Source organism: Giraffa tippelskirchi, chromosome 2, assembly GCF_054371585.1.
Source record: "Giraffa tippelskirchi isolate mGirTip1 chromosome 2, T2T-mGirTip1v1.2.pri, whole genome shotgun sequence".
Lineage (NCBI taxonomy): Eukaryota > Metazoa > Chordata > Mammalia > Artiodactyla > Giraffidae > Giraffa > Giraffa tippelskirchi.
This window is the reverse complement of record NC_137276.1, coordinates 77,759,732-77,780,498: the sequence shown is the minus strand read 5'-3', so window position 1 is coordinate 77,780,498 and position 20,767 is coordinate 77,759,732. Positions and strand designations below refer to the sequence as shown.

Here is a 20,767-nt window from a genome sequence, read left to right as displayed (position 1 = left end):
TTGCATTACAGTCCCCGCTAATGAAAAGAATATCTTTTTTGGGTGTTAGTTCTAGAAGGTCTTGTAGGGCTTCTAGAAGGGCTTGTAGAACTGTTCAACTTCAGATTCTTCAGCATTAGTAGTTGGGGCATAGACTTGGATTACTATGATGTTGAATGGTTTGCCTTGGAAACGAACAGAGATCATTCTGTCATTTTTGAGATTGCATCCAAGTACTGCATTTCATATCTTTTGTTGACTATGAGGGCTACTCCATTTCTTCTAAGGGATTCTTGCCCACAGTAGTAGATATGATGGTCATCTGAGTTAAATTCACCCAGTCCAGTCCATTTTAGTTCACTGATTTCTAAAATTTCCGTGTTCACTCTTGCCATCTCCTGTTTGACCACTTCCAGTATGTCTTGATTCATGGACCTAACATTCCCGGTTCCTGTGCAATATTGCTCTTTACAGCATCGGACTTTACTTCCATCACCAGTTACATCCCCAGCTAGGTGCTGTTTTTGCTTTAGCTCCTTCTGTTCATTCTTTCTGAAGTTATTTCTCCACTGATCTCTAGTAGCATATTGGGCACCTACCCACCTGGGGAGTTCATCTTTCAGTGTCCTATCTTTTTGCCTTTTCATACTGTTCTTGGGGTTCTCAAGGCAAGAATATTGAAGTGGTTTGCCATTCCCTTCTCCAGTGGACCACGTTTTTGTCAGAACTCTCCACCGTGACCTGTCTGTCTTGGGTGGCCCTACACGGCATGGCTCATAGTTTCATTGAGTTAGACAAGGCTGTGGTCCATGTGATCAGATTGGTTAGTTTTCTGTGACTGTTGTCTTCATTCTGTCTGCCCTCTGATGGAGAAGGATAAGAGGCTTATGAAAGCTTCCTGGTGGAAGAGACTGACTTAGAGGGAAACTGGGTCTTGTTCTGATGTGTTCAGTAAATCTTTAATCCAATTTTTTGTTCATGGACGGGCTGTGTTCCTCCAATTTTCTGTTCATGGACGGGCTGTGTTCCCTCCCTATTGTTTGACCTGAGGCCAAACTATGGTGGGGGTAATGAAAAGGTCCCATACATGCACTGCTGCACTCAGTGCCCCCAACCCTGCAGCAGGCCACCGCCGACCTATGCCTCTGTCAGAGACTCCTGAACACTCATGTGCAAGTCTGGGTCACTCTCTTGTGAGGTCACTGCACCTTTCTCCTAGGTCCTGGTGCATATAAGCTTTTGTTTGTGCCCTCTATGAGTCTGTTTCTCCAGTCCTGTGTAAGTTCTGGCAGCTCTATGGTGGGGCTAATGGCGACCTCCTCCAAGAGGGCTTATGCCATACTCAGGTCTACTGCACCCAGAGCCCCTGCCCCTGCAGCAGTCCACTGCTGACCCATACCTCCTTGGGAGACTCTCAAACGCAGTTCTGGCTCAGTCTCTATGGGGTCTCTGGGTCCTGGTGCACACAAGGTTTGTTAGAGCCCTCTGAGCATCTGTGGTGGGTATGGGGTTTGATTCTAAATGCAGTTTTGCCCCATTGCCATCTTGTTGGGGCTTCTCCTTTACCCTTGTATGTGGGGTATCTTTTTTTGGTGGGATCCAACATTCTCCTGTCGATGGTTGTTCAGCAGTGAGTTGTAGTTTTGGAGTTCTCACAGGAGAAGGTGAGTGCACATTATTCTATTCTGCCATCTTGGAGTTACTTAAGAAACTTAAAAAAGGTTAAGAAATGGTAAATTTTATGTTTTATTGACTACAGTAAAAATCCAAAAAAGGAAAACTCCTGTGTGCTGTCATCTCATTTTTAACCTAATATGACTGGTTATCATTTTAACCTGATATGACTGATATGACAGATTTGCCTTAGGTAAACCTTTATAACCAGTCATGATCTTTTAAAAACTGTTTAAAAGTTTTCAAAATGAAAGAGCAAAAGCACTTGAAGAATCCTGACAAATTCTTTACCTTTTGTTAAAAGTTTCAAGAGGGGAACACTTTGTACATTTCATAAGGGTGAAAACAAATCCATTGAAACCTGAACCATGAATATTTCCTTCTGAGAGATGCATAAAAATAAGTCATCATGAAGGCAGGGTCCTTTGGTAACTGGAACCATGTAATAGCATTTACATTTGGTGTTAACATGCATATAACAGGAAAAGGGATTCAGTTATTTTCAAGCTCTCAAACCCCAAATGTACTGAATAAACATTTCTTTAAAAAAATAAATATACGAAATGGATTTGTATGACTTGAAGTTAAAATGTTCTTGCATTCCATAGTTAACAATTGTAACAATATCACTTTCTCAGATTTCTTTATTTTTCAAGTGGACTATCATGGTTTGGCTCAGCTACTAAATTAAATTATTGCCTGCTTGCACATTCCTGCTGGTTACACTATAATCTTTACCTCCATTGAAAAGTATACCTGATTTTGAATGTTTGTTTCAGGCTGTTTGACTAGAAACACCTCTGTTAAGCCTTGGAGCATGGATATGTAAGTGCAATCTGTGTTATGAATCTAGAAAGGAAAGAATTAAAAATGCCACACACTTTGTTAAAAATACATGTTACTAGGGATATGAGACACTTTAGAAGTGGAATGAAATAAACAACAAGGTTCTAATGTATAGCACAGGGAACTACAGTCAGTATTGTGTAATAAAACATAATGGAAAAGAATATAAGAAAAGGTATATATATGTATAACTGAGTCACTTTACGGCAGCGATTGACACAACATTGTAAATCAGTAATACTTCAGTAAAAAAAAACTTTAAAAAAGTGGAGTGAAAAGCAGTACAATTAAATTGTCTTGATAATTGATTAGAATGGTTCTAGTTACAGGCAAACATGCATAGCATATATACATGCATATGTATAATATACACATACATACATGCCTGTATATGTCATATTAATAGATTGAATTGTGTCCACTCAAAATTCATATGTTGATGTTCTGACCCCCAGAATCTCAGAATGTGACCTTGTTTAGAGATCAGGTCTTTACATAGGTAATCAAAGTGAAGTCATTAGGGTGGACCCTAATCCCGTATAACTGATGTATTTTTAAAGGGGAAATTTGGACACACAGACACATAGAGGGCAGACAGTGTGAAGACACAATAGGAGAACCTGGCCATCCCTCATAGCGCTCAAAAGAATCCAGCCTCGAAGCCCCTTCATTTTGGACTTCTAGCTTCCAAAATTTTAAATTTAAATTTTCAATTCAAGTTTCTATAGTTTAAGCCGTCTAGTTTGTGGTACTTAGTTATGGCATCACTAATGAACTAATATGTTTCCCTGTTATGCCACACATCAGGATATACTTATTTAGGGGTAATACATAATTAGTCTTTGAACATTTTAACATTTCTCAGTATCTCCTAAGCATTCTTAAGAAACTAGTTTCTCAATTTTGGAGGCAGAGAAATTGAGGTTGGCCATGGTGATGAGGCAGTTAGATTTGGAAAGTGGATCTAGAACCTCTGACTCAATGCTGTATAAATTCAGATCACTCCATATTCAGGAGTATATGTATTTGTGCAGTTCGTAGCAGTGCCAGAGTCCACTGGAGACGTAAATCCACCTACTCTCTTTCAGCACCAAAAAAACCAAAACAAGCCCCTCGCCTCAAAATTATACATGTTAGAATTAAATTTTCTGGAAATTAGAAACAGATGGCATCAAATGACCATGTTTTTCCACTGCCCCAAGGTGTATGTGCCTTTTTATTGTGCTCATTTTGTCATCAGTAGAAAGGAACGTGGGTTCAGTTCTCGGAAATGTGGCAGAGGAAGCGTTCCTTCAGCAGTGTCCCTCTGCGAATCCAGCACACCAGGGGTTCCTGTGTCCACTAACTGAGTAAAGCCACGTCTGAGTTCACGACCTCCAAGTGATGTGAGAACACACCTGACCTACCCAAATCTCTGAGGGTGAATTGGAATTAGTGGTAGAGAAGAATAAAGATTTTTCTTTTTTAAAACAAAAAAGACTTTCTGTTGTCCTGTGCAGCATGTGGGATCTTAGTTCTCCAACCAGGGATCGAACCAGTGTTCCTTGCATTGAGAGCATGGTCCGCCAAGGAAGTCTTGAAGGAAGCTATTTTAAAATTCTAGATATTTTTGTTGTTGCTGTGGAAGGTGAGAGAGGTTAATCATTGGGTGAAAAAATTCTATACTTACTTGAATTTTATAGACTAAGAGAGTGAAAGCTGTTAAACTCATCCGGCCAATGATTTTCACAGTAATTAAAAAAAATTGTGTTGAAGAATAGTTGATTTACCATGTTAATTTATGCTCTGCAGCAAAGTTACTCAGTTTTACATATATATATTCTTTTTCATATTCTTTTCTTTTATGGTTTATCACAAGATAATGAATATGGTACCTTGTGCTATACAGTAGGAAATTGTTGTTGTTTATCCATCCTATATATAATAGTTTGCATCTGCTAATTCCAAACTTCCCATCCCTCCCCTTGACAATCACAAGTCTGTTTTCTGTATCTTCATATGCATGCATGCTAAGTTGCTTCAGCTGTATCTGACTCTCTGTGACCCAGGAACTATAGCCTATCAGGCTCCTCTGTCTTGGAATTCTCGAGGCAAGAATACTGTAGTGGGTTGCCATGCCCTCCTCCATGGGATCTTCCTGACCCAGGGATTGAACTTGCATCTCTTATGTCTCCTGCGTTGGCACATGGGTGGCTTCACAGTAATTTTTAATTAAGAAGACAAAAGAAACTACCTTCTATGAAGCTAGCATTCTTTCAGTCATGCTTATGTTGTCCGGTTATCTATTAACTCAAAATATACCAAAATACGTCACCTGAAAGGTCTTACGCTAGTGTTGAAAATAAGACTATACAGTTTTTAGAGTAATGAAAAACTCAAACCTTTTGGAAGAATTGACATAGTCATTGGTAAACTTTTATTATCCATTCCAAAATTGAATTGAATTTCGTATTTAGAAAATAGCTAATCAAGGAACATTATATGATTATTATATTTATGAATTTGAAAATTTTGTGACATTGAATTTGTGGTATAGAATTTTCCTGTGTTTTATCACCATGAGTGCCTTTTCTAAATATACTTTTTTTGAGTGCTTTTATTATGACTGTTTCCATCCTAACATTTCAAACCTGAGATGGTTGGATAGCATCACCGACTCAATGGACGTGAGTTTGAGTAAACTCTGGGAAATGGTGAAGGACAGGAAAGCCTGGTGTGCTGCAGTCCATGGGGTTGCAAAGAGTTGGACACCACTTAACAACTGAACAACAACAACAGTCTAGTCAGTCATTTCAGAGTGATTTTTGTTTCTGATCGTTTAAAATGTAGCAAAAATGAATTATAAATGATTTATACCCCTCAGGTGTATTATCAGCATCTCAGAAGCACTAACTTCATGCCTACTCCTTTGAAGTCATAACTCTCTTCATTTGGAAAGTAGTATCTGTTTTAGTTTACCATATAGTTTTACCACATGTATGTGTGTGTGTTTTATATATAAATCTCCATCCCTGTATACTTTGTTGGGTTTTGCCTTCTTTTAAACTTCATCTAAATGCAATTATACTGTATATAACCTGTTGGGTCTGGCTTTCTCCCTCAAAATTTGAAATTGACCTATATTATATATACTGGAGTTTATTGATTTTCATTGCTGAATGTTTTCTGTGGTGTGAATATATCATAATTTATCCTCTCCATGTGACAACCCTTGCCTTTTTATTGGACTCTTAGTTCCATACATGTTTAATGTGATTATCGATGTTGGATTTAGGTCTGTAACTTTACTATGTTATTTGTCTTATCTGTTTTTTAATTTTATTTTCAATAGACTTTTTTTTTTTTTAGAGCAGTTTTAGGTTCACAGGAAAATTGAGCAGAAGTTTCAGAGTTTTCCCATCCGTTCCCTGTCGTCACACATGGAGAGTCATTAACAACATCTCCCACCAGAGTAGTACAGTGGTTCTAACTGCTGACCCTACATTGGCACATCGTAATCACCCCAAATCCATTATTTACACTAGGGCTCGCTTTTGATGTTGTACATTATATGGGTTTGAACGAATATATAATGGCATGTTCTTGGACTTTTTTTTTCCTGTCCAGCCTTCTTTTAGGTTAATTGATTTCTTATAAAATTTTCATTTAATTTTAGATTTTTAGCAGTAGCTCTTTTCCTTATTTTTTTAAATAGTAGATGGTAGTATAACACTATGCATCCTCAAGTTGACACAATCTATTTAATTTCTGTACCACTTCATGTGAAAGGAAAGGCTTTGCCACCATTTATCACTGTCCTCCAGTCTTTATTATTTCGTTCCTCTATGTGTTATGGCTTCTCTGGTGGCTCAGACGGTAGAGTCTGTCTGCAATGCAGGAGACCTGGGTTTGATCCCTGGGTTGCGGAGATCCCCTGGAGAAGGGAATGACTACCCATTCCAGTATTCTTGCCTGGAGAATTCCATGGACAGAGCAGCCTGGCAAGCTATAGTCCATGTATCGCAAAAAGTCTGACACAACTGAGCCACTGTCACAAATTATAAACCGCACAGAACAATGTTACAAATTTTTGTTTTGAACAGTCATGTGTATTTTGAAGAAACCAAGAGGATAAATTTGTGAATCTATTTACATATTTGCAATTTCTTGAGCTTTTCGTTTCTTCCTTAAATACCCAAGTTTCTATGTAATGTTTATCTTCATCCTAAAAATAAAATCCCTTTAAGTTTACTTATAATACAGTTTTTACTGGAGACCAGTTTCCTTAGTTTTATTTAAACATGTTTATTGGTGCATATTTGTTCTTTTGTTTGCTCTGGAGTATTTTATTGTATGCATATACCAGTTTATTGTACTGACAATCATTTATTTTTTATCTGTTAGCTATTATGAATAAAGCTGCTATGAGTGTTGTTGTGTATGTAGTTTGATGGACTAATTTCTCTTGGTTGTGTGCCTTGGGATGAAAATGATATATGGTAAGAATATGTTTTGTTTTAGAAGATACTGCCAGTTTTCCAAAGTGGTCATTGCCACCTTGCACTATATCTGCAGTCTTAAGAGTTTTCCAGTTGCTCTGTAACTTTGCCAGTGATAGGTATTGTAAATCTTTTATATTGTAGTCATTCTGGTGAGGGTGTAGCAGCATTCCACTGTGGCTTAAAATGTGCATGTTCTTGATTACTAATGAGGTTGAGCATCTTTTCATGTTTCCTGGCTATTTGGACAGTCACTTTGGTGATACATTTGTTCAATATGATATCATCTTTGTTGTTGTTCAGTGTGTCATGTCTGACTCTTTGCAACCCCATGGACTGCAGCACTCCAGGCTTCCCTCTCCTTCACCATCTCCTGGAGCTTGCTCAAACTCAAGTTCATATCATCTTACATAACCCCAATGCCTTGCTCTCTGGCTTCTAGCTGAGAGGTTGTGCAGGGCGTGACGTGGTTCTCAGATGCTCCCCTGAAATCCGCACATGTTCCCATGGAGAATGCACTCAATACTGCTTTCCCATTCCTGGTCTTCTGTTCTTCACTGTATCCTGGCTTGGCAGTTCTTCAGTCTCTTGTTGATGCTGTGATGCCTGCAAGTGGATTTAAAAAAATGTTCATCTTTTTTTAGTTAACCACAATAGGAGGGTCTCTATTACCTTGTCTATCCCTACTGGAAGTGAAATTTCTCAGAATTGTTTTCTTTTCATCAAATGATTCCTGTTTTTCTAATTTTAAAGATAGGGAGGAAAACAAGCCATGAGACATTAAGTTTCAGAGGGAATAACTTTTAAGGGGAATTTATATGGAACTTCACTTGTGGTTTTGCTACAAATTATTCCTCGGTTTTCAATGAATTTTTCATAAAAGACCCATACTTATATTCTTGGTTTTCATTTTGCAACATTACTCCTTGATGTTTTAAGAAAATATTTTGGCTAGAATTGAACTTTAAAATAGTCTAGATATATAATTATGGCAACAAGTAAGTCAGCATATTCTTTCACAGTAACTTCTTAAATATAAAAATATCTGCCCTTTCAGTTTATTTGCAACAAATGGAGTGTCTCTTTGAGTAACCATGGACCGTGTTCTCATAGAATTTATGCCATGTAATGCAGTGGACTGGGGGAGCTAGAGAGAGGATGGCAGAGTACAACACTCCAGGGATCTGTCTTCCCACCTGGACAGCTGTTGCATGGGCAGAATCTATCTGATATAACTATCTTGGAACTCTGGAGTCTGGACACAGGCTATCAGACTGATGAGGCCTGATGATATTATGCTAAGTGAAGTAATCCAGTCAACCAAAGACAAATATTGTATGATTACTCTTATGTGAAGTACTTAGAGTAGTCAAATTAATGGAGACAGAAAGTGGAATGGTGGTTGTCATGGTATGGGAGAAGGGAAGTTGAGTTGTTATTTAATGAGTAGAGTTTCGGATGGTTAAGATGAACTAGTCTTAGATGAAAACCACCTGGATGGTGGTGGTGGTTACGCAACAGTGTGAATGTACTTAATGCCGCTGAACCATACTTAAAAATGGTTCAAATTGGTAAATTTTATATGTATTTTATCACAATTAAAAATAAATAATAAAAAGTGATACAAAGCATTGGACAACATTGTTATTAACTCTTATTCCTCAAATATCGAAATTGAGCCCCAATTTAAATGTATTGAGACTTCCCTGGTAGCTCAGATGGTAAAGCATCTGCCTACAATGCAGGAGAACCGGGTTCGATCTCTGGGTCAGGAAGATCCCCTGAAGAAGGAAATGGCAACCCACTCCAGTACTCTTGACTGGAAAACCCCATGGACGGAGGAGCCTGGTAGGCTACAGTCCATGGGGTCGCGAAGAGTCGGGCATGACTGAGCGACTTCCTTTCTTTCTTTCACTTTGAATGTATTAGGCTTTATAGCTATTCAAAGAAATCATATAGTGATTATTTTCCTAAAGTGAAGCTTACTTTTGGAATGGAAACTCATGTCTGATTTTTGTTTCTGTGGATTTACAGTTTTATATATTTAGTTTCTGTTAGTGGGACCCATTGCCTTGATATGACATTCAATTCTTTTATGTGATGGAATCTTCTCCATCTAATCAAATACGTCCTTGACTATTTGTAATTATTACAAAAAACTCATTCAAGATTGTGAATTATCTAATGAATATTGTAAATAGATATTCTTAAGCACGATACGGCTGTAGTAAGGATTGCATAGGATAGTTTTCCTAACCACAGTACTTTTTTTCAGGAGAAACTTTATGAAAGACTAAGCAAATGAATAAATAATTGGAAAACAAAAAGTCCATTGATTCAGGTTATTCAGTACCAAATTAAAGGCTTGGAAACAATTTGAAAATACAGCTGAATTATTCAAAGCATTCTTAGATACTACAGGCTTTTTTATAAATGGCACTTGTTTTACTCTAAAAGTAATACGTGGCTACTCCTATTACACTGCTTACTTTAGCTTTGCCTTTTAGATTATTTTAGTCATCTTTTAGTTTAAGAGGTATACATGTGCTATTATTGTAGTATTGGTTTATAGTTAAATACTTATATTTACACTTTCATAGATGTACTCTAGCAGGTTGCTTCAAAAGTTATCCCTTGGATATATTTTTGCGAATAATTTAATTCTTTCTAAGTTTAAAATGGAAAATTTCAACTTTATCCTTAAGAGTATATATCACTATGGCCTCAAGTAGTTTGCTATTCTGTGACTCCTTTATTAGATATGAGAGTATAAGGTTTGATACTAATTTGTGTTTTTCTTCTCTATCTGTGGTTTGCTCACAGTCTTGTCTCTTGGACATGAATGATGATGACTAGCTGGAACTAACTTGACTTCAAAGTTTTTCTTTCAATTTATTGAATATATGTAATAGAAATAGAAAATGTCGAGAAAAGTGAGTGAGCTCCAATCAGGCTCAGAATCTAGCTCATATTCTTCAGATATTTGTTGGACAAACACTGTCTACAGAGGCAGGGCACTGCCTTGGGAGAGGGTGAAGTTAGCCCTCTGGTGGCAGCTCTAGGCCTCTTTTTTTTTTTTTCTTTTTTCAAGAAATTTTGCTGCTGCCCAAAATTGCCTATTCCACCTAAGTGAAACAAACCAACCCACTCATTAGTCCTGCTGTCTCTAGAAGGTCTTTTAAGATGTCCTTTGTGGAGTTTACTTCTTATGCAAAGAAGATTATCGAGTTATTTTTTGTAAAACATACAGCAAATCCTCTCTGAGCCAGGTTCTAGTTAATATCATTTTCTCCATTTTCTTATATTTGATGATGTTTTAGTGCCTTAGAGGTTTTAGAACCTCTGGAGGGGTAGCACTCTAGGGAGCAACCTAGTTGGGTTGTCACTTATTTTAGCTCCAAGAGAAGTCCACACAAATGCCCAGAGCCTTGTTCCTCTTTGTCTCACTGAATAAGCCCATGACCATCCTATTGTTTATTCTATGTTCCTAAAGGTAAATGGGAATTAACGGAGTGTGTGTATTTGTATCTTGTTTTGTCTATAATATATCCACCCTAATCCATGATTTCTTTCTTGAACCAGAATGAAGCAATTAATGCTGTTTTGGCATTTGTAGTAGGGTTGCCCCTGATTACATGCATCAGGGATACTTCTGGGTCATGAAACAAAAATAATATTATTTGTATTAGCTTATGGATATTGTTGCTGTGTCTCCACATTTGTTGTTTTTCAGGTTTCAGAAGTAATAGGGTGGAAGGTTGTAGAGCTATAAGTAATAAGTGAAGTAGGTTGGGATATTAATCAAGGAGTGATGGGGGTTAAGGCAAACTAGAGAGGCAGTGCCTGGCCTGCAGGGGACAGCTCTGCTCCGTGGCATCAGGTTGTTGGCCTATGGAAATGCAGGCCAGGTGTGGCCAGATCTTCCCATTGTTCAAACCGAAAGGTAGAAATTTGATTTTTTTTTTACATTCAGACTCCAAATTAAAAATATATATTATTGAAGTATAGTTGATCAGTCATCAGTCTCTTGATTTTATTATTGATAACAAGTCCAGATTGTTAATAAAAAAGTATTTATGGGCCAAGTAACATAGTACCTATTTTCAAAATTCAGTATAAAGTATAGAAAGATGCCTTGTCGCTCCACCAGGTAGCAGGTGATCCTGGTTACCAGTCCTGTAGGAGTCACCTCTGGGATTCAGTGTTCAGTGGCTCTTAACGAAAAAAACCCATATCCAAATGACTCCCACAGTTGACCACAGTTTTACCTAAAATGAATGGTCCTTTTATTGTCATAATTTAATTTGTTGTCCTATTATCTTATCAGTAGTTTCAAATACTTAAGAAAAAATCAATATTAAAGTATCAGTTTTGCAATCCAGAGGATGTTTGTACTTTTTTTAAAAAAATGACACACTTTAAAAAAATGATAACGTTTGGCCTCCTGCCTTGTAAATGTATCAGGCTTCATTTTATTTTTAATATTTAAAGAATGTGCTAGACTTTTAGATGTGTTTAAATTAATACCTAGAGAAGTAACGTATGATTCTTATTTTCTTCACTGGTGAGAATTTTTAATTCATTCTAGTAGAATTTTTTAAAAATAAACTTTATTTTAGAGCAATTTCAGATTTACAGAATAGTTGTGAATATAGTAGAGAGTCCCCATATAGCCCACCCTCTTTCCTCTTATTATGAACACCTTATTACATTAGTGTGGCACATTTTCACACTTAATGAACCAATAATGTATATTATTATGACCCAGAATCTATATTTTATTCAGATTTCCTTCTTTTTTTACCTGATGTGCTTTTTCTCTTCCAGAATCCCATGCAGAATACCACATTACATTAATTGTCACATTTCCTTAGGCTCCCTTTTGGCTGACAGATTCTCAGACTGTTTTTGATGATTTTGACAATCTGAGGGGGAACTGGTTAGGTATTTTGTAGAATGTCGCTCATTTGGGAGTTTGTCTGAGGTTTTTCTCCTGGTTCAGCTAGGGTGATGAGTTTTGGGGAGTGAAGTACTGTTCTTACCACATATGATCAATATGACCTGTCACTATTGATTCTCATCCTGATCACTTGGCTGATGTAGTATTTGTATTTCTTTACTGTAGTAAAGTATTTCTTTACTGTAATGATACTCTTTTAAACGTTTCCTCTTCCCATAATGGACACAGAAGGAAGTGCCGATGTTCAGCCCACACTTCAGTAGGGACTCCTGCTGTACCTCCTTGTGAAGGGAGATTCTAGGTAATATTTTGGAATTCTTTTGCATGGGAGATTGATTTACTTCTTATTTATTAATTATTGGTTTATATCTTTATTTGTTGATTATTTAAAAAATTTTTAATCATCATTATTATTTTTAATTAATTTTTTTGGGCTATGTTCTGTAGCATGTGGGATCTTAGTTCCCCAAACAGGGGTCCGTCCTCTGCCCCCTGCATCAGAAGCAGAAAGTCTCAACCTCTGAACCACCAGGGAAGAACCTCACTTTTATTTCTTTATTCAGTCATTTGTTATATCAGCATAGACCATGGATACTTATTTTATACTCTGGGGTAGAAGGCAATACTTCTTTATTTTGGTGCTCAGATTGTTCCAGCTTTGGCCATTGGGAGCTCTTTGACTTGGTTCCTGTGTCGCTTTGACGTATTCCCAGTGTTGGTACTTTTTCTTTCTTTCTTTTTTTTTTTTGAGCACTTGCTTTCTAGCATTGCAAGATAGCTAAGCTCATCTTTATATTCCTTGGCCAGCTCTAGAATCAGCTGTTTCTCTAAGGAGCCCTGGTTTCTTTTATTGGAGAATGGCATCAGAAAGCAAGATCTGGTGTGTTCATTGTTACTGAGTTGTGTTGTTTCTAGGCCCTTTCAGCTGACAGAGCAAGGAGCTATATTGTGTGTAGTAAGCCATACACACTCATATTTTTAAATATTTGTGTTTGCATCCTTCTGTATCTGTATTAAGCTAAATATGAACTTCCAAAGTGGCTCAGTGGTAAAGAATCTGCCTGCCAATGCAGGAAACGTGTGTTCAGTCCTGGGTCAAGAAGATTCCCTGGAAAATGAAACGGTAAACCACTCCAGTCTTCTTGCCTGGAGAATTCCATGAACAGAGGAGCCTGGTGGGCTACAGCTCATGGGATCGCAAAAAGAGCTGGACATGACTTAGAGACTGAAAAACAACAACAAACATGAGCTCAGAACTGATTGCTCCAACTTTAATCTGTTACCACATGGATCATTAGAGCTTTCTTCTGTTGTTTGTAAACACCCACTCCAACAATGAGAAATCTGGCTCCCAGGATCCATCATTTATTTAATTTTTCAAGTCCAGTATATAGTATATGATGGTTTTAGAATTGTTTATAAATACCCACTGTGAGAAAGAATTTTATCAACAGAGCTTATGCACACTTCCTTTGGCCTTTACCCTTACACACTGCACTTATTTCTTTAAAAATGTTTTTATTGATATACAGTATTGTATGTTTTAGGTGTACAACATAGTGATTTACAATTTTTAAAAACTGTACTCCATTTATAGTTACTATAAAATATTGGCTGTATTCCCTATGCTGTACAATATATCCTTATAGCTTACTTATTTCATACATAATTTAGTTTGTACCTCTTAATCTCTTGCCTCTATGATGCCCCTCCCTCCTTCCCTCTCCCCACTGATTAACACTGCTGTAGTTTGTTCTCTGTCTGTGTATCTGTTTATTTTTTTGTTATAGTCACTGGTTTGTTTTATTTTTTAGATTCCACATATAAGTGACATCATGCAGTGTTTGTCTTTCTCTGTCTGACTTATTTCACTAAGCATAATACACTCCAAGTCTATTCATCTTGTTGCAAATGGTAAAATTTAAATTTTATTGTCTTTTAAAGAAATTTTTTGTTGAAGTATAGTTTCTTTATAATGTATTAATTTCTGTTGAACAGCAGAGTGAATGCATATGTATATCCCCTCTTTTTTAGGTTTCTTTCCAGTTTAGATCACCACAGAGAATTGAGTAGAGTTCTCTGTGCTAAACAGTGAGTTCTCATTAGTAACCTATTTTATACATAGTCAAACTGCACTTACCTCTAAGGATGCTTAGGTTAGCATTTACCTCTTTGGTGAATTTATTTCGTACGTTTGTTACATTCTTTTGTCACTGTCTGCATTCCATTCTGGGATTTTCCAACTTCCGACTCATTGGAAAAGACCCTAATGCTGGGTAGGATTGGGGGCAGGAGGAGAAGGGGACGACAGAGGATGAGATGGTTGGATGGCATCACTGACTTGATGGACATGGGTTTGGGTAGACTCCGGGAGTTGGTGATGGACAGAGAGGCCTGGCGTGCTGCAATTCACGGGGTCGCAAAGAGTCGGACACGACTGAGCGACTGAACTGAACTGAAATAATTTAAAGTTTGCATACATTGGGGTTTTTTCTGTATGCTGTTAAGTTTTATGGGTTTTGACAAATGCAGAATGTCATATATTCACCATTATAATATATAGAATACTTTCACCATCCTAAAAATCCCATGTACTTTACCTATTCAACTCTCATCTCTTCCCAGCCTCCTGGCAATGACAGCCTGTTTACTATCTTTATAATACTACCTTTATTCCGAAGGTGATTAGATTATGAATCTAATCACATAGTGTGTGGCCTTTTCAGACTGGCTTTCTTTTACTTAGTTGTGTGTATTAAAGATTCATCCCTATTTTTGAATGGCTTTACATAGTTCACTCTTTTTTTTCTTAATAGTATTCCATTGTGCGGAAGATGATTTTGTGTTTTTTTTGGCTGCACTGTGTGGCATGGAACTTCCCTGACCAGGGACAGAACTTGAGACCCCTGCAGTGGAAACACAGAGTCTTGACCACTGGATCACAGGCAGGTTCCTGGAAGAGCTTTTCTTGGAAAAAATATATTTACCTGTTGAGATTGTTTCCATTTGGCTATTATGAATAAAGCTTCTATAAACATTCTCATGCAGTTGTTGGTGTGGATGTAAATTTTCAAATGAATTGGATAAATTACTAGGAGTGTGATTGCTGGGTTGCATGTTAAGACTATGTTTAGCTTTATGACATGTCAAACCATATTCCAAAGTGGCTGTGTACCGTTGTGCCTTCCCACTGGCAGTGAATGAGACTTCCTGTTTTTCTGCATTTTCTCATCAGCATTTGGCATTGAAAGTGTTTTGGATTTTAGCCATTCTAGTAGATGTGTAATAGAACCTTACTGTTGTTTTAATTTGTGTTTCCCTATTGATGTATGATGTTGACCAACTTTTCGTATAAACATATGTCATTTGTCATCTGTATATCTTCTTCAGTGAGGTGTCTGTTCAGATTCTTTGTCCATTTTTATTTTATTTTAAAATATTTATTTATATTTGCTTACTTATTTGGCTGCTCCAGGATCTTCTGTTCTCATTGTGGCATGTGAGATCTTTCTAGTTCCTGACCAGGGATCGAACTCCAGCCCCCTGCATTGGGAGAGCAGAGGCTTAGCCACTGGACCACCAGGAAGTCCCCACTCATTTTTAAATTGGATTGTTTTCTTATTATTGAGTTTTAAAAATTCTTTGTATATTTTTGTATACAACTCCTTTATCAGATACGTGTTTTACGAATATTTTCTCCCAATATTTGGCTTATTTCTTCATTTTCTTAATGGTATCCTTCACAGAGAAGTTTTAAATTTCAGTAAGTATAACTTATCTATCTTTTCTTTCTTAGATTGTGGTTTTGATATGTATCTAAAAACTCACCACTAAACCCAAGGTCATGTAAATTTTCTCCTATTTTTTCTTCTGGAACCTTTATAGTTTTGAATTTTACATTTGGGACTGTGATTCATTTCGTGTTAATTTTTTTGTTAAGGTGTAATATCTAAGTCTAGGTTTGTTATTACTATTTTGCAAATGGATATCCAGTTGTCCTAGAACCATTTGTGGAAAAGACTATTCTTTTTTCAATGAATTGCTTTTGTGCCTTTTTTCAAAAGTCAGGTGTTTCTACTTGTGTGGGTCTATTTCTGGGCTTTTTATTCTATTCCATTGATCTATATGTCTGTTCTTTTACCAGTTCCACTCTGTCTTGATTTAGATTTTAACTGATATTAATTTTTAGTTAGGAGTTGAGAAATGGGTTCTCATTCAACTTGACAACAATGCTTGTGTGTTTGTGTTTTCTTAAAACATTAGCTCTTTCATCACCATCTCGTCATAAACTCTTAACCTTGCACATCGTGTTTATTTTTCAAGTAACATTGAGAATGCACATCTCTAATCTTCCATCAGATCCCTGTGATATTAATTACAACCTCTCCCTGACATATGATACACTTATTCAGTTGTTTTTTATTTATTTCCTTGATTCTTCATAGGAATCGAAGATTGATGAGAGCAGGACTTTGTTCTTGTTGCCCTGCACTGCTATATCTCTTTCACTTAGGACTTGCCTGGCATATAGTAAGATCTTGATGATGTAACATAAACTACATGAATGAAATATGGAGTCTCAAGTTTATAATATCTTTGAGCAACAAGTTATTGTACAAAGGTGAATTTGCTAAATAGCTAACCATTTAAACATTAAGCAGAACTTATAACTGGAAAAATCTGAAGTCAGTATTTTCAAAGTTAGTTAAATGTTACTTTTATTTCTTAAATACATTGTACTGAATTCAGTTTATTCTTTGTGCCATCTCACTTAATATTTTGACTAAAAACCAAGAAATTGGGTTAAAGGCCTATTTCTGAAATTACCTAAGAAAGTGATCTTCAGTTCAGTTCAATTCAGTCACTCAGTCGTGTCCGACTCTTTGCCACCCCATGAATCACAGCACGCCAGGCCTCCCTGTCCATCACCAACTCCTGGAGTTTACCCAAACTCATGTCCATTGAGTCGGTGATGCCATCCAACCATCTCATCCTCTGTCGTCCCCTTCGCCTCCTGCCCTCAATCCTTCCCAGCATCAGGGTCTTTTCCAATGAGTCAGCTCTTCGCATCAGGTGGCCAAAGTATTGGAGCTTCAGCTTCAATATCAGTCCTTCCAATGAACACCCAGGACTGGTCTCCTTTAGGAGGGACTGGTTGATCTCCTTGCAGTCTAAGGGACTTTCAAGAGTCTTCTCCAACACCACAGTTCAAAAGCATCAATTCTTTGGTGCTCAGCTTTCTTCACAGTCCAACTCTCACATCCATACATGACCACTGGAAAAACCATAGCCTTGACTAGATGGACCTTTGTTGGCAAAGTAGTATCTCTGCTTTTTAATATGCTATCTAGGTTGGTCATAACTTTCCTTCCAAGGAGTAAGCGTCTTTTAATTTCATGGCTGCAATCACCTTCTGCAGTGATTTTGGAGCCCCCCAAAATAAAGTCTGACACTGTTTCCCATCTATTAGAAAAGTTATAATTTTCCTGGGTCTCAGTGGACCACTAGTTTTTAATGACTAGATGATTTCTTAAGTTCCCATCAGTCCCTAAAATTCTGATTGATAATGACCTCATTCCTTGTGGCATGTTACACTAGGTCTTTCCTCAAAATAACGTTCAAGTATCAGACTTCCCTGTCGGTCCAGTGGTTAAGATTCTAAGCTTCCAGTGTTTCTAATGCAGGGGGTGCAGGTTCGATTCTTAGCCAGGTGGGTGGAGGGACTAAGATCCCACATGCCACGTGATGTGGCCAAAAAATGGTTGAAGTGTATAGAACTATTTTATCTCTAACAGCAAATGACTTCAGTCAACCATATTTTAAATTATTATTAAAAAAATCCCCTGTACATCTGCCTTTTGTTGCTAAGTGTACCTCTCTGTGTTAATCTCTATAGTTTTTCTCCACTGAAGTGTAGTTTTATTTTTTTGTCATTCCCATTAAAGTGATTCCCACAGGGCTTGTCTGTCTCGCACTCTGTCAGTAGGATCTCTCAGTAGATAATAAATGTTGTGGTAGGTGGAAGTCTCCTAAACTTGGCCACACCCTAGTCCCCAGAACCTGTGAATTTGTTCCCATGGCAAGGGAAAACTAAAACTAGGGTTATAGGTGGAATTAAGTTCACTAAGCAGCTGATCTTAATATAGTGGCATGGCCCTGGATTATCCAGGTGAGCCCCATTGTAATCACAAAGGTGATAAATGAAACAAGGAGGCAGGAGAGTTAGTGGGAGACATGTGAGAAAAACTCCAGCAACCCTTGTTGGATTTGAAGATGGCGGGGACCAAAGAACATGGGTACCTATCAAAGTGAGTGAAAGCCGCTCAGTCGTGTCCGACTCTTTGCGACCCCATGGACTATACAGTCCATGGAATTCTCTAGGCCAGAATACTGGAGTGGGTAGCCTACCCCTTCTCCAGCAGATCTTCCCGACCCCAGGAATTGAACCAGGGTCTCCTGCATTGCAGGTGGATTCTTTACCAACTGAGCTATCAGGGAAGCAAAGCTGGAAAACAAAAAGAAGCAGGTTGTCCACTGGAGCTTCCAGAAAGAATTGAGCCCTGCCAATACCTTGATCTTGGCCCAATAAAACCCATTTTGAACTTCTGATCTTGAAAACTGTAAGGTTTTACATTTATGTTGTTTTAAGCCATTAAGTTTGTGGTAACTTGTTACAGCAGCAATAGGAAACTAATGTAAATACAGATGTCTAGCCATGCTGCTGCTGCTGCTGCTGCTAAGTTGCTTCAGTCATGTCCGACTCTGTGCGACCCCATAGACGGCAGCCCACCAGGCTCCGCCATCCTTGGGATTCTCCAGGCAAGAATACTGGAGTGGGTTGCCATTTCCTTCTCCAGTGCATGAAAGGGAAAAGTGAAAGTGAAGTTGCTCAGTCGTGTCCGACTCTTAGCGACCCCATAGACTGTAGCCCACCAGGCTCCTCCATCCATGGGATTCTCCAGGCAAGAGTACTGGAGTAGGGTGCCATTGCCTTCTCCGGTCTAGCCATGCAGTGGTCTCCAACCTTTTTGGCACCAGGGACTGGTTTCGTGGAAGACAGTTTTTCCACGGACAAGTGGGAGGGAATGGTTTCAGGACAATTCAAGTGCATTACATTAATTGGGCACTTTAATTCTATTATTATTACATCAGCTCCACCTCAGTTCATCAGGCATTATTAGATCCTGGAGGTTGGGGACCCCTGGTCTAGTGCAAAGAGCACTGTGCTAATCAATTTCAGTAATTAACTTCCTGAAAACACTCATAAAATATATCAAGGCAAATAATTTCAGGGGCATGGGGTCCCTATTTTTAGGTTTCTTTAATGAACATCAAGAATTATAATACTTGGAATGCTAAAACTTCTTGTCATTTTCAAGGTTAGTTTTTTAGAGGTTTTGCCAATGAAGTACAAAAGTCGGAAAAAATTTGAAGGTGTCAGTTGGAGTCTGGATAAGAGGGAGTTCATTCCTCTTGAAATAAGTTTTAACTTCTTGATTCACTGCAGTATTTGAGAGGAATGCTGATCTATGGAATTAAAAACACTAATTTATATTTAGGTTTGGATTATGTTGGATGGTTTAGAGTGGCTTCCCAGGTGGCTCAGTGCTGAAGAACCTGCATGCCAATTCAGGAGACTCAGGAGACGTGAGTTCGATCCCTGGATCAGGAAGATCCCCTGGAGGAGGGCTTGGCAACCCACTCCAGTGTTACTGCCTGAAAAATTCCATGGACACAGGAGCCTGGGCGGACTACAGTCCCTGGGGTTGCAAAGAGTCGGACATGACTGAGCAGTCAGGCACAGATGGTTTAGAACAAGTGTTTATTTTAAAAAATAATTAAAAATTTTATCATGTGTATTTTAAAATAGCTAGTATTAAAATGAATTACATTTTTCTGGGTATTTTATTGGACAGATTTATTATTGAAGTGGGAGGCGGGAATTGATTGAGTTCAGAGTTGTTAATACCTTATTAGAATCAGAAGGAGCTATGAAGATTTGTTGAGGTTGTGATAATTCTGTAGTTAAGGAAAGCTGAGGTTCAGAGAGGGTCGTTTAAGAGTTTAGCTCAAGTTAGCACACCTGGTTTATTTTAGAACCTTGAACAAAAAATTGAAATCTAAAATTTAAATCTCTGGGCTCTAAATCCATTCTTCTTTTTGTCTTGCTAGACACAAAGGTGAGTGAAAGTTAGAAAATTTTAAGCTTTTAAAGTTGAGCTTAATGGTTTCAGTCAGTTCTGAAGTTACTCTTTATAAAGAGCCAGCAGTATATAGATTCTCTTTTTAAATGCAGCAGCCATAAACATCTCAGACAAATAGGCTTTCTTATTTTTGCAGACATTTCCTATGGTGCAGTTTCTGAATTTTCTCCTTTTGTGTAATTTTCTTGCGTGAAGTGGGAGTGTTAGTCACTCAGTTGTGTCTGACTCTTTGAGATGCTATGGACTGTAGCTCTCCAGGCTCCTCTGTCCATGGGAATCTCCAGGCAAGAATACCGGAGTGGGTAGACTCTCCGTTCTTCAGGGGATCTTCCTGACCCAGGGATCCAACCTGGGTCTCCTGCACTGCAGGCAGATTCTTTACTGTCTGGTTTTCTTGTGAGGCAACCCTAAATAGTAGAAGTTTTGAAGGGATAAAAAAGGGCCAAGAATAAGATAAAATGGTCGGTTGTTCGCCAGGATGGCATATACAGGATAAGGATTATTTTGTGCTTTGGACCCATAAAACATGAATATTTGATATGCCAAAAATGAAGGACCTAATTTTTAAGACTTAATGTTGACTTAACTATCTGATTTTTAAAGTTCTTACATGAATTACATGTGGA

At 37.9% G+C, this 20,767-nt stretch overlaps 1 protein-coding gene across 9 annotated transcripts in view; it reads left to right on the top strand.

Moving 5' to 3' along the window:
• Positions 1–20,767, top strand: part of BICC1 (BicC family RNA binding protein 1) — a 347,076-nt gene that overhangs the window by 22,593 nt on the left and 303,716 nt on the right. Inside the window, exon 1 of one of the 9 annotated variants that reach the window (XM_081569088.1) lies at positions 1,238–1,643. The exons of 7 other annotated variants lie outside the window; for them this stretch is intronic. In XM_081569088.1, coding sequence (XP_081425214.1) covers positions 1,484–1,643 — 160 coding nt within the window. In that variant the 5' untranslated portion in view covers positions 1,238–1,483. Of the gene's footprint in view, positions 1–1,237; positions 1,644–20,767 lie in introns of those variants that run through there. One more of the 9 variants, XM_081569087.1, reaches the window with a different exon arrangement.